At 45.9% G+C, this 12,302-nt stretch overlaps 1 protein-coding gene across 8 annotated transcripts in view; it reads left to right on the top strand.

Moving 5' to 3' along the window:
• Positions 1-12,302, top strand: part of ARHGAP32 (Rho GTPase activating protein 32) — a 274,980-nt gene that overhangs the window by 197,888 nt on the left and 64,790 nt on the right. For all 8 annotated transcript variants that reach the window (XM_054086884.1, XM_054086883.1, XM_054086888.1 and 5 more), the window contains one exon: positions 5,564-5,645. In XM_054086884.1, the coding sequence (XP_053942859.1) occupies positions 5,564-5,645 (82 nt within the window). The remainder of the gene's footprint in view (positions 1-5,563; positions 5,646-12,302) is intronic.

Genomic DNA, 12,302 nt, shown 5'->3' with positions numbered 1-12,302 from the left:
AATAAAAGGACGAGGTCTGAACATGAAATGTTCGAACCGTTTGTTCACATTAAGTCTCAGGGTTTTAGTTTGTGCTTGGAAAAGAACAACATTTTATCAGATGGACGGCAGATTAAGTGGTAAATCAGAGAATCATTAGGGTTGGAAAAGACCTCTAAGCTCATTCAGTCCAACCGTCAGCTCAACGCCACCGTGTCTGCTAAACCATGTCCCAAAGTGATAGGAGACCAAGATTTTGCCGGATGTGGAAACTACTTTTTCACTTAAAAGAACTTAGGTGGTTTTGTGCCTTTACCAACCGGGAGTCATGTCTGCCTGTGCAGAATTGCGTTCATTTCTGCGTGTCCCCCCCACCAGAGTGGATGGAGGGTTTCTCGGTGTGGGGCAGATGGAGAGGAGGCAGGGCTACAGATCTCGACAGCAAGGCAAATCCGACAGGTTGCGAGTCGCTTCAGTTTCAAGTGCAGCTTTGATTCTGCATGGAAGTCAATTTATTCTTTGCCAACCAGAGCTCTCCTTCAGGAACGAATCCTCATTTTAATTCAGATTTCCATGCTAGAGTCGCGGGTGCCTTTCTCCCAGCACCTGATCTAATGACTGCATTGCAAGGCACTTAATCCTCTGCAGAACAAAACAACCCACTGGGCTTCTTATCATTTTCTCTGCTTAAAGTAAAATGATTTTAAAGACGTTTTTCCTCCAGCCTTTTTCTTTTCAAATGCCCTTAGTGAGTCACCGCTTTCATTGTAGGATTGTTACCTAAACTACAGCCACCTCCACATTAACAGCCTCCCAGCCTTCTTTGTTCTCCTCTTCTTTTTCTTCATGCTTTGTCTTTTCCATCAGGCGCTCTGTTGCAGAGAGCTGAATCATTAGGGACAGACCCTTTTTTTTTGATGCACAACTGCCTTTTGATGTGCTGAATAATTCTGTCTTTGGGCAGAGTTTCATTAGTTGCAGTTCTGCAACGCAGCGAGAGGCTCAGCCTCCTGGGGGGACACAAAACAGGAAAGGGTGTGCGTAACTGGAGTGAACTGGATATTTTGAGGGTCAACCTGTGCTTCCATGAGCTTGAACTGGTTGTGAAACACCAAGCCCTTGCTTTCAGACCATCTTCCATGCTGAACCCGCACACCGGCTTTAAAATTGAATGGATTTCCCAAAAGTCAAATTAGAATCATAGAATAGTTTGGGTTGGAAGGGACCTTAAAGATCATCCAGTTCCAACCCCCTGCCACGGGCAGGGACATCTCCCACTGGATCAGGGGCTCCAAGCCCCATCCAACATGGCCTTGAACCTGGGCAACCTGGGCCAGGGCCTCCCCACCCTCATAGTGAAGAAATTCCTCCTTATGTCCAGTCTCAATCTGCCCCTCTCCAGTTTATACCCATTGCCCCTCGTCCTATCCCCTCTCCAGCTTTCCTGGAGCCCCTTCAGGTACTGGAAGGTCACTATAAGGTCTCCTGAGAGCCTTCTCTTCTCCAGGCTGAACAACCCCAACTCTCTCAGCCTGTCCTCCTAGCAGAGGTTCTCCAGCCCTCGGATCATCCTTGTAGCCTCCTTTGGATTCATTCCAACAGCTCCATCTCCTTATTTTGAAGATTCCAGAACTGTATTAAGGATTCCAGAACTATACTTGTTCTGTCTTGGATCGGTCAGGAGTAAAACGGGCTGTTGGTTGAGACCATTTTTTTCCTCCTTGTGCATAATATTCTAATAAATAAAATATACAGGATGGCTACCAATTATTAAAACTTGCCTGGGAAGGCTGATTGAATTTTTGTGGCCTGTGTCACTTTGGAAACAACAGTTCTTAAATGAGAAGCCAGAGTTTGATTTCTGGTTCACGCGTGTTGATTTGAGGACTCGGTGCAGCCACCTGGCTGGTGGATGGTGTCACCTGCAAAACGAGCGATATGCAAGAGCCCCGTGGCCGTGTCACTGGTGACGGCGTTTCTCAGCCAGATGGCCGCTGCCATTTGTGCCGACTGCAGTAACAGGTTGGAGAATATTATGTCTGAACTGATTTGCCACGAGTCCCCTGCTCTGCACGTATCCACTCTGCCCTTTTTGTGCAGGCAGAAGTTCCCATGGGCACGGACACGCGTGTGCTGGCTTTTCCGTAGCCATTCCACACGGGAATAAAAAGTTGGTGTTTCCCTGTAAGGGTAAAACTAAAAGAGCTAAAGTTTTGAATGAAATATAACCCATCCTTTAGCCTACGTCAAACCCAAAACCCAACCCAAATGTCTCAAACAATGTTCCATTTGCCATTTGTGCCTCTGCTTCTTTCCCGTTTGTTTGAATTGCCTCCTTCTACACAGAAAATCAGTGCTGTTACTTTGACTTTTCCCCTTAAAGCCTCACGTTATCTCCCAGTTGTAGCAGACCCGGGCAGAGCAGTGACAAAAAGATGTAGGAGCTTTTGCAGAAGTACAGCAGCAGCCTGTGCTTTCCTCCTTTGCTTAAGGTGTGTCGTGATTTGTTTAACCTTTAGATGACCTTGTATCTATCTAAATATATACTATCCTTGCTATTTATTTTCCTACGTTGCCAAATCCTTTAATCCTGGCTCAAGCTCTATTAGTGCCTTGCTACATCTGTTGAGATTAAGTCTTGGAGTAAACTCATTTATTTATGCAAAATCGTGGAAAACTTTCTGTGGGAGGAAAAGCCGCGTCTTTTAAGGGGGTTGGAATAAGGCACAAGTTATCAGTGGTGACCCTAAAGATGTTTTCTTGGGGATCTTGCAAGAAAAGTTACAATAAATAAGTCAGAATATGTAAGCCATCAGAACTATTACCAGTTAACATCAAAGCTCTTGTCAGCACCGGCACAAGTAATTATTCTCTTTTGCTAAACATATTCATTATAAATATTGGTTGTGAACGTGACAAAAATGATACAGGTAGGGTGGTTTATTTGGGAAGGGCTCCCAGATGTCTAGAAGCAGTGCCATAACCGTCTTGGGTCCTCTTTCATTTCTAAATTCACGTTTAATATTGTATATAATAAGAGAAATAAGAGACACACTATGGTTAACAATCAAAGGCAAACGAGCTCCCGCTTGCACTATGGCATTTGGAGTTGGGATTTCGATCCAGTGATTTTCATTGTGATTAATGGAAGATTGGTGTCCAAGTACTTTGGGTGTTTTGCATATCTTGGCTTAAGATGTTGTGGGCAATGAAATACATTCTGAAGGCTCTGAGAATGAAAGGAATGGTATCACTCTGGTTGTGGAGTCTCCCAGATTTATTGTTTGGGTGATGGGGCTGAGACTTTCATTTGACATGTACATTTTTCTTAGCTTAAAAACTCTCTCCTGCATCTCTTGTACAGGAAATGGCCAAGAGAGATTCGTAGCTAAAGTATTTAAGAACCATATAACATATTTAAATACCAGTACTTTTGTGTGTGTGCCAATCAGCCTTTTTCCGAACATCTCCTCGCAGAGCAGCGTCACTTATGAAGACCCCGGTGTAGTGCTGGGTTTCTTATGCTAATGGCATATTTTTATCTATAAATTGAACGAAAATCACCACTGCACTGAGAAACTTGGAGATATCATCTCCTTGCAAAACGCTGAGCTGAGTGAGTGCTTGGGTGAAGCTGTGCATCAGCTTGTCTTTAGGATGGGTTCTTCAGCTCTGTGAGTCCCTTAAGCTGAAGTATGATGAGCTGGCCGGTCTTCATTCCAGGGAGCATCACAGGTCAGAGAATCGAGACCTGCCGATGCAGAGTGCTGTTCTCATGAGTTCTGTTCCTGTGCTGTCATAGTCTTCTCACAAAACATCTTCTGAGTGTTTAATATTAAGTGCGATGGTGGATTAGAAGATGAACTGGAGCTGGCAGTGTGAACTCACGGCCCAGGAAGTCAACTGTATCCTGGGCTGCTTCAGGAGAAATGGGACCAGCAGGCGAGGGAGGAGATTCTGCCCCTCTGCTCCGCTCTGGTGAGACACCACCTGGAGCCCTGTGTCCAGTTCTGGAGCCCTCAGCACAGGAAGGACATGGAGCTATTGGAGCGAGTCCAGAGGAGGGCATAGAGATGATCCGAGGGCTGGAGAACCTCCCGTACGAGGACAGGCTGAGGGTGTTGGGGTTCAGCCTGGAGAAGAGGAGGCTCCAAGGAGATGTTAGAGCAACTTCCAGTACTGAAAGGAAGTTTTTGAAGTTTCTGAAGGAAGTTTCTGAAGTTTCTGAAGTTACTGAAAGAGGGGCTCTGGATCAGGGAGAGCAGGGATGGAATGAGGGGGAACAGCTTTAAACTGGAAGGGTGAAGATTTAGATCTGGCACTGAGAAGAAATGCTTCATGATGAGGGTGGTGAGGCCCTGGCCCAGGTTGCCCAGAGCAGTGGTGGCTGCCCCATCCCTGGAGGGGTTCCAGGCCAGGTTGGATGGGGTTTGGAGCCCCTGATCCAGTGGGAGGTGTCCCTACCCATGGCAGAGGGTGGGACTGGATGGGCTTTAGTGTCCCTCCCAATCCAAACCATCTGTGATTCTATGGATTACTTGGCCAAAACATTACTTTGCTGGATTTTTGGGGTGTGAGAAGGAGAAGTTGGCTGGTATGACTGTTACCTGTTCCTTCCCTTGGGGGATTTGGAATAGTTTCGAAGTGTGGAGTATTTATCCGGACAGACCGTGGATGACCCTGCCACTGTATTACTTGGAGTTTTCTGGGTGAAAATCAACTTGGAGTAGGAAAGAGAGTTGGTGGTTTTTTTTTTCCTTTGGAGACAGAAGGGAATTGTGCATGAGGGAGAAATAGAGAAGGGAATGTTGGCCAACCCCACAGCGCTGACTGCCTTGTGGCTGCTGTGAGTTTCACAGGTGTGCTGACGTGATGGGCTTCTGTGTCCATGAACGTGGGGCCCATCCGCTGGTTCTTTGCCACGCGTTGTCGCAGCGCTTGACCAAACTGTGGCTGCTTGAAGTGCTGTCATGCTTTCAGCTGTCCACATCCCATGCCTGACACGAGTCAGGAAATCCTGCTGCTGGCTTAGCCGGGACTTCTTGGAAAGGTGTTGGTGCTTGAATTACATGTCACGATGCAGAAGTTGATTGGGTGGGGAGTTAGGGTTCGAGAGAAAAGAGTCTGGAAATACAGACTAAGGGTAGAAGTTAAAAGCTCTGGTCTGGCTTGACTTTCACCCGGGATGAGAGCAAGAAGGAAGACATCTGCTTGGTCACCTCTAGCCTGAATCCTTGAACGGTACACTTGGGTGCAGGAAACCCAGCTGAAGGCTTTCTGTCACTGGAGTTCACTTCAGATTCAGGGGGGTGTAGCACACTTGTCCCCTCCCGGCTCTGTCCTGTGTACCAAGCTTAGAACGCAGACTTATAACCGTATCTTAGAGAAATGATTGTTTGGTTTGGAGACTTCTTGGCTGCATCATTTTGAAAAACTATTACTGGTCATTTGATGTTGGATAATGTTTTGGAGCATCAGGCGAGCACAGTTTGAGTGAAATGTTAAACGGTTGCTGGTTTAGGAGGTTCAGATTGGGAAAAACACTACATTCACTCTTCTGCCTCTCTTTCTGTTTTTGCTGCAGGTCGGGTTTTTCCCTAGTGAGTGCGTCGAACTAATTAACGACAAAGTTCCTCAGTCCGTGACCAATTCTGTGCCAAAACCAGGTATGTGTATTAAATTTTCTGATGCAATGGAGTTCTCTTTTTGGTGTTCCATGTTTAATATCTCCTTTACACGTACCGTGTTGTACTCTCCGTGTTGATCATCCTGTGTACATACCACATTCTCCTTTCTGTGTGTTGGCCATCCGCACGTTACCTCTCTCTGAAGAGCTACTGATGCTGAATGTCTCTCATCTGTAGTGTTTTGTAAGGTGATATCTGTGTCCAGCTCCTGCGTGATTTGAAAGAATTAAGCTTGTAAGAATTCTGGATTCCTTCAGCAATCTGTGATTCCATACAACGTCCCAGTTCTTGGTGTCCAGACAGTGTTGTGAGGACTTTTTTCATATAATTCATACAGGCAACCCAAAAATGATTATACTGGCTTAGATGAAATAGATTAATTAGGTACTGGAAGCTTTATTCCCTTTAGGGATAGATAGAAAATGTTGTACAAAGTGTAATCTGGAGTCCTAATTGCTTCTGCTCTGGGTACGTGACTCTATTACTTCCTACTGCCCTTTGGACAGTTTTGTATTGTGTGAAATACAGGCAAGTTAATACCAAGCTCTGCTGAGGAAAGGAAAAATGAAGAGAAAATGAGCTCTTGGATCCGATTCTGCTGTCATCCAAGTGTATGCTAGGAGTGATTGCAGATAGATGTGCTGGCATAACAGATCTTGCCAGAATTTATTGGAGGTGAGGCTTTTGTTTTATCCTTCTGATTTGTTAAACTATATCTATATATTCATCTGCATAAAGATACATCTGTGTGTCTTTTTGTATCAAGAGAAGCAGTTTGAAATCGCTGATCTTTCTTAAAACATTGTGCAGCCGGCGAGTTGAGTTGGGAAGCTGGTGAACTGGTGTGCTTTTCATCTGTTTTCCCTCTTTTAATGATGTTCCTTATCTTATGAGATTGCTGACTTGATACTTTAAAATAAATAGATGTGATTCAAACGTTTGATTTTTACTAAGGGAAATGCATTTTATCAGATCTTGTGGTACAGCCTGGAACGTTTGGTTCCGTGGTAAAAAGCCGTGAGCGCCCCAAGCTGCATTAATCTGCGTGCTTCAAAGAGCTGACAGTCCAGGAAAGTTGTTTTCTCAACCATTGGTATCTCCAGCCTTTGTTGTTCCTGGGAACATGCAAATGAATCTGCCGGAATCGGTGCACTGAGATCCCTGTCAATACAAGCGCTACAACAGGTGGTCAGTCCATGAATCCGGTGTCTTCCTTTTGTTGTTCGAGGCTGATCTCTTAATACTGCGACCACTCACTTCACTCAGTCAGTGAAACTGTGCAGACAAGGGCAGCTTTAACCCTAAACACCGTCCAGAGTGATAGATATGGTCATAAGCAAGTGTTTATTATTTGGTATGGCTCAGGCAATTAACTGTCATGGACTACTGATGAGTAGTTTCTTGCTAAGCTTTAATGAGAGATAATGAAGCAGCGTAGATGCATGGATGCGATTTGGCTTTAACAGCACACCAGGGAGTGGATTTCCTCTTTAGGTCCTGGGAAATCACAGAATCACAGAATCACAAGGTTGGAAAGGACCCATTGGATCATTGAGTCCAACCATTCCTAACACTCCCTAAACCATGTCCCTCAGCACTTCATCCACCCGTTCCTTAAACACCTCCAGGGAAGGCGACTCGACCACCTCCCTGGGCAGCCTCTGCCAGTGCCCGATGACTCTTACTGTGAAGAATTTTTTTCTGATATCCAACCTGAACCTCCCCTGACAGAACTTAATTTCTGATACAAGCCAAGATGCCGTTGGCCTTCTTGGCCACCTGGGCACACTGCTGGCTCATGTTCAGTCACTGTCAACCATTACCCCCAGGTTCTTCTCTTCCGTGCAGCTCTCCAGCCATTCTTCCCCCAGTCTGTAGCGCTGCATAGGGTTGTTGTGCCCCAAGTGCAGGACCCGGCATTTGGCCGTGTTGAACCTCATGCCATTGGCCTCAGCCCAGCAGTCCAGCCTGTTCAGATCCCTCTGCAGAGCCTCCCTACCCTCCAGCAGATCGACACTTCCTCCCAGCTTAGTGTCATCTAATGAAATGTTTGCTATAAAGCCGATACCAAAAGCGCAAGTCTTGTTCAAAGCAATAAGTTGGAAGATATTGCCAAGTCATGAGGCTGTCCCCTACCAACCTTCCCGGAGAGCCGTTCTGTGCCTTCTGTTAAAGGCAAAAGGCTTCTTGAGAAGAATACAACCAAGCTTTCAAGTGTCGGGCTTGCTCGAACGAATGCTGCTGTTCCCGTAATCCTTCCCTGCCCTTCCTTTGCCCACAGACGTTACGACTCCATTTCTTTGTAGCGCTATGCTTTCTCCTTTTTCCACCTTGGGAAGCAGCAGTGCTGGTGCAGAGGAAGCAGGAGTCTGGAAGCCTCTCCCATGGTTGCCAGAGAGGTTGGGACTCAGCTGGAGCTTGAAGGACTCAGGGTGGAGGTTGCTGTAGCTCGGCCATGTGGAACGTGGTGCTGGAGAGCTCGAGAAGTCCGTGTACCTTGGAGGGCAAAATGATGTGTGAAATACAGAAGAGGTGAGAAGCTGGAAGGGGAGGAAGGAGCTTTGGTGTCCAGGGCCAGGTTCCACACGGCTGCAGGAGCTGGCTCACCCTGTCACACAGCCCAGGGGGGCACTGGGCAGAGGGGGGCTGCTGGAGCACCCTCGGAGGCTTCAGGAGCACTGCTGCAAAAATGGGAGTTGGACCCTGCCAAGTGATTCCTCTGGTTCCTCCAGAGCCTCACTGGGAACTGCATTGCTGGGATAATGCAGAAGAACTTGCATTTTCCTTGCCCATATTCCATGTGTTTAGAATATTCTAATCTATGGCTTAAACGGGGTTTCTCACACACTTTACTATGCACATAAATTCCTGTCCTCCCCTCACCTATATTTGAAACATCAGATTGGCTTTTCCCAAGGAACGGGGACTTCTCTGAAAGGAACCACTTGGAGCTTTTGCCCTTACTCAGCATTAGCAGGGCATTTCATCCAGAATTGATAGGAAGTTTCCGATCAGGGCTGGATAAGACATACTTATCAGCATGCAAACTTTATTTTCACTAATCAAAATATGATGTCTGGAACACTTAGGACATTTTGTGTCTGCGGGATAAAGTTCTTTGCCATGAAGGAATTTACAAACATAGAACTCCTTGTCCTGTTTAATTGTCCATAGATTTGGCTGAGTTCAGTGACTTAATGAAAAGCAGATGGGACACAAAGAATTTCCTGCCCTCCGTTTTTATTATTATTTATTATTAGAGAGTTTGATTTGCAGAAGTGATGGGGATGGCATTTTAATAAAACCATAAAGTACTGCAATGGTCTATAATGCAGTGCAAATAATAACTGAAGTTCACATGAAAATGATTGATGAGAAGCTCGACAGGAGCCGGCAATGTGTGCTCACAGCCCAGAAGGCCAACCGTGTCCTGGGCTGCATCCAAAGCAGCGTGGCCAGCAGGGAGGGAGGGGATTCTGCCCCTCTGTTCCTCTCTTGTGGGACCTCATCTGGAATATTGTGGCCAGTTCTGGAATTCTCAGCATAAGAAGGAGATGGAGCTGTTGGAACGGGTCCAGAGGAGGCTGCAAGGATTATCCAAGGGCTGGAGAACCTCCCATAGGAGGACAGGCTGAGAGAGTTGGGGTTGTTCATCCTGGAGAAGAGAAGGCTCAGAGGAGACCTTATACACACCTTACAGTGCTGAAGGGGCTACAGGGAAGCTGGAGAGGGGCTGTTCACAAAGGCTTGTGGGGATAGGATGAGGGGCAATGGGAATAAACTGGAGAGCGGCAGATTTGGACTGGACATAAAGAGGAATTTCTTCACAATAAGGGTGGGGAGGCCCTGGCCCAGGCTGTCCAGAGCAGTGGTGGTTGCCCCATCCCTGGAGGTGTTCAAGGCCAGGTTGGATGGGCTTTGGGTAGCCTGATCCAGTGGGATGTCCCTGCCTATGGCAGGAGAGTTGGAACTGGATGTGCTTTAAGGTCCCCTTCCAACCTGAACTATTCTATGATTCTATGAAACACAGGGAATAGGAGAGGAGGGTTGAGTTTAAGTGCAAGCTCTGCTTTTACAACCATTATTTTCTTTGACTGGGGCGGTACACGCTTACACTAGTGCCTGGGATAAAGAAAAGGAATCGGGCAGGAAAACAGTCCATTTTGTTCAATTCTGGAAATTCAAAGTAATTGGACAGTATTGGGTTTGCCTTGAGTCACCTCCGAAATACGTGTGACAGTGAAGGTTGGATTGTCAAAGCTGTCATCTCCCACGGCTCTGCGGGAGGAGGTGTTTTTGCAGAGAAGTGTGTGTAAGTCTCTGTGTGCGTACACGTGCACGCAAACTGGCACCCGAAAATAAAAGAAAGTTTCAGCATCGCTTAACCAAATTGTTTAGCATTTTCTTCTTCAAATTTTGTCCTCATGAGAACGTCAAACAAGGAGCAGTTGTGCTCAGGAGCTCGGGGGTTACCTGCTGAGTAGTTGCACTGAGCCCGTGCCCCAACATTTTTCACGTTCATGGCTGTAAGAAAATGCCTTTTTTCCCAGTGAGATGCAAACTGCTCTTCTGATTGTTTCTATTGTTGTGAAACCTCGGTGAGGATCCAGAAGGCAGGTGGGCTCATCACTGGTGGAGCACTTTGCTTTCTGAACTCTTTGTGGTTTCTTACTCGGACCCAGCACTGCAGTGATAACCAGCCTCAGTTATTATATTGACTTGATAACTAATATTCCATAGCTCACACCATTTAGTAATGATGTCGCTGAATTTCAGTACTATGATAGATGTAATCAGTTGTATTTATAAAGAGTTTTAAAGCAGTACAGGATGAAGGGTTGCATTTGCATTCCAGCTATTCCGTGAGAAGTGCGTCTCTTAAATATTCATTGTCCTGCCTAGCAGAAAAAAAGAGCTGTTTTGTTTTTTTCCTTCAAAGTGAAACTTTGGGAATTGCCTGTGGATTGTGGCTGTGTTTCTTCTACGTATTCCCTTCTGTCCGTCTCTGGTTGATCTTTTCTGAGAGCAGTGTGTGTGTTCATGTTGTCCCTGTTCATCGCTTTGGTGTATTTAGCAGAGACGTCTTCGTTATTTGTTTCAGTCCTTTCTTTCTGATAAATCTGGATATTTGTAGTTTAACAATACTTAAAATCACATCTCATGCTTTACCTCCTACGTGCAATTTGTTTCGTGTCTTTTGCTAACAAGCAGCATCTTGCCGTGTACTGAATCTTTACCGAATCGGTGTGCCTTGGTTGAAGGGCTCTTAACGTAGTTGGTGCTGGGGAACGGTTGGATTGGGTGGGAGAACAAAAAATAAGGGTGCGGTTTGCAGTGGGATAATTAAAGCTTAAGGGAAAAAAAATGAGGCATGAGAAGGTGAAGTTTCCATTTCTTTTTTTTTTTTTTTTAAAACAATAAGCATTTTTGACACTTTGAGGGTCATTTTCACAATTCCTCAGTCCTACTTAGGATAAAGGAATGAGTAACCTCGGGTTTTTCACATTCCCGTCTCACCTGCTCGTTTAATGTAGTTTTGACAGGTAAATCTACCCCTATGGTGTGCAACATCAAAGGGTGCTTGTTGGTATTATAGAATCATAGAATGGGTTGGAAGGGACCTTAAAGATCATTCAGTTCCACCCCCTGCCACGGTCAGGTACATCCCACTGGATCAGGGGCTCCATGCCCCATCCAACCTGGCCTGGAACACATCCCTTGAGCACATCCACAACTTCCCTGAACAGTCTGTTCCGGTGTCTCCCCACTCTCATGGTGAAGAAATTCTTCCTTATGTCCAGTCTAAATCTGCCCCTCAATTATGAGCTGTTGTAAATGAATGATTGCTTTTTTTAAACATAAATAACGGATTAATCAGGGTCAGCGTGCCAAGTACAAATAACCCAGTGAACTTCAGGAGGATTGGGATACAGGTCTGGATAAAGCAACGGACTGTTCGAACCTCCTGAAGACTCTGGCGCAGCCCTGAACGAATTAATGTTAACTGCAGAAATGCAAACAGAGTTGTCCTGGTTGTGTTGGAGCACTCGCAGCGCTGTAAGAGGTCATGCCTGGTTTGCAAGAGGCTCACTGCGGATCCCTGGGCAAAAGAGATTGTGGGGATTTATTTAAAAAAATAAAAATAATACTAGGAAGAAGAAGGGGCAAAGAGAACGTATGTTCTGCAGAGGCCTGGGCTGAGCAGCCCTTTGACGCTCATGAGCGCATAATGCCTTAATTAATGTTTTTATAAAGAAAATATGGAAAGATGAAATGTATGTAATTAGCAGCGGCCTCATTAATCTTATGTAAACAAACCAGGCATTTGGCGTTCAACGGTCTCATAAAGCTAAATTAAATGAGGATTTTATGGAGCCAAGACAGGTATCAATTCCCAGTGGGGAGCGGGCAGGGAATAAATACACTGAGAGGCTGAGGGCTGCCAAGTAGAGTTCTGGGGGCGAGTGTTCTCGTAGCTCGTAGGAAAGCCATGAGCGGACAAAGGTGTCAGGATGGAAACCCAACAGTGTGAGGGTAAAACTCGCTTCTTTAGGGAACTTGCAGACACCTGGTGATGGCTCCCAGGCTCAGAAAGCCATCAAGACTCAGCCTGGTGGACTGGGTGTTGAAACGGGG

Source organism: Cuculus canorus, chromosome 23, assembly GCF_017976375.1.
Source record: "Cuculus canorus isolate bCucCan1 chromosome 23, bCucCan1.pri, whole genome shotgun sequence".
NCBI classification, from domain to species: domain Eukaryota; kingdom Metazoa; phylum Chordata; class Aves; order Cuculiformes; family Cuculidae; genus Cuculus; species Cuculus canorus.
The sequence above is the reverse complement of the archived record's forward strand: the minus strand, read 5'-3'. Positions and strand labels throughout refer to the sequence as shown.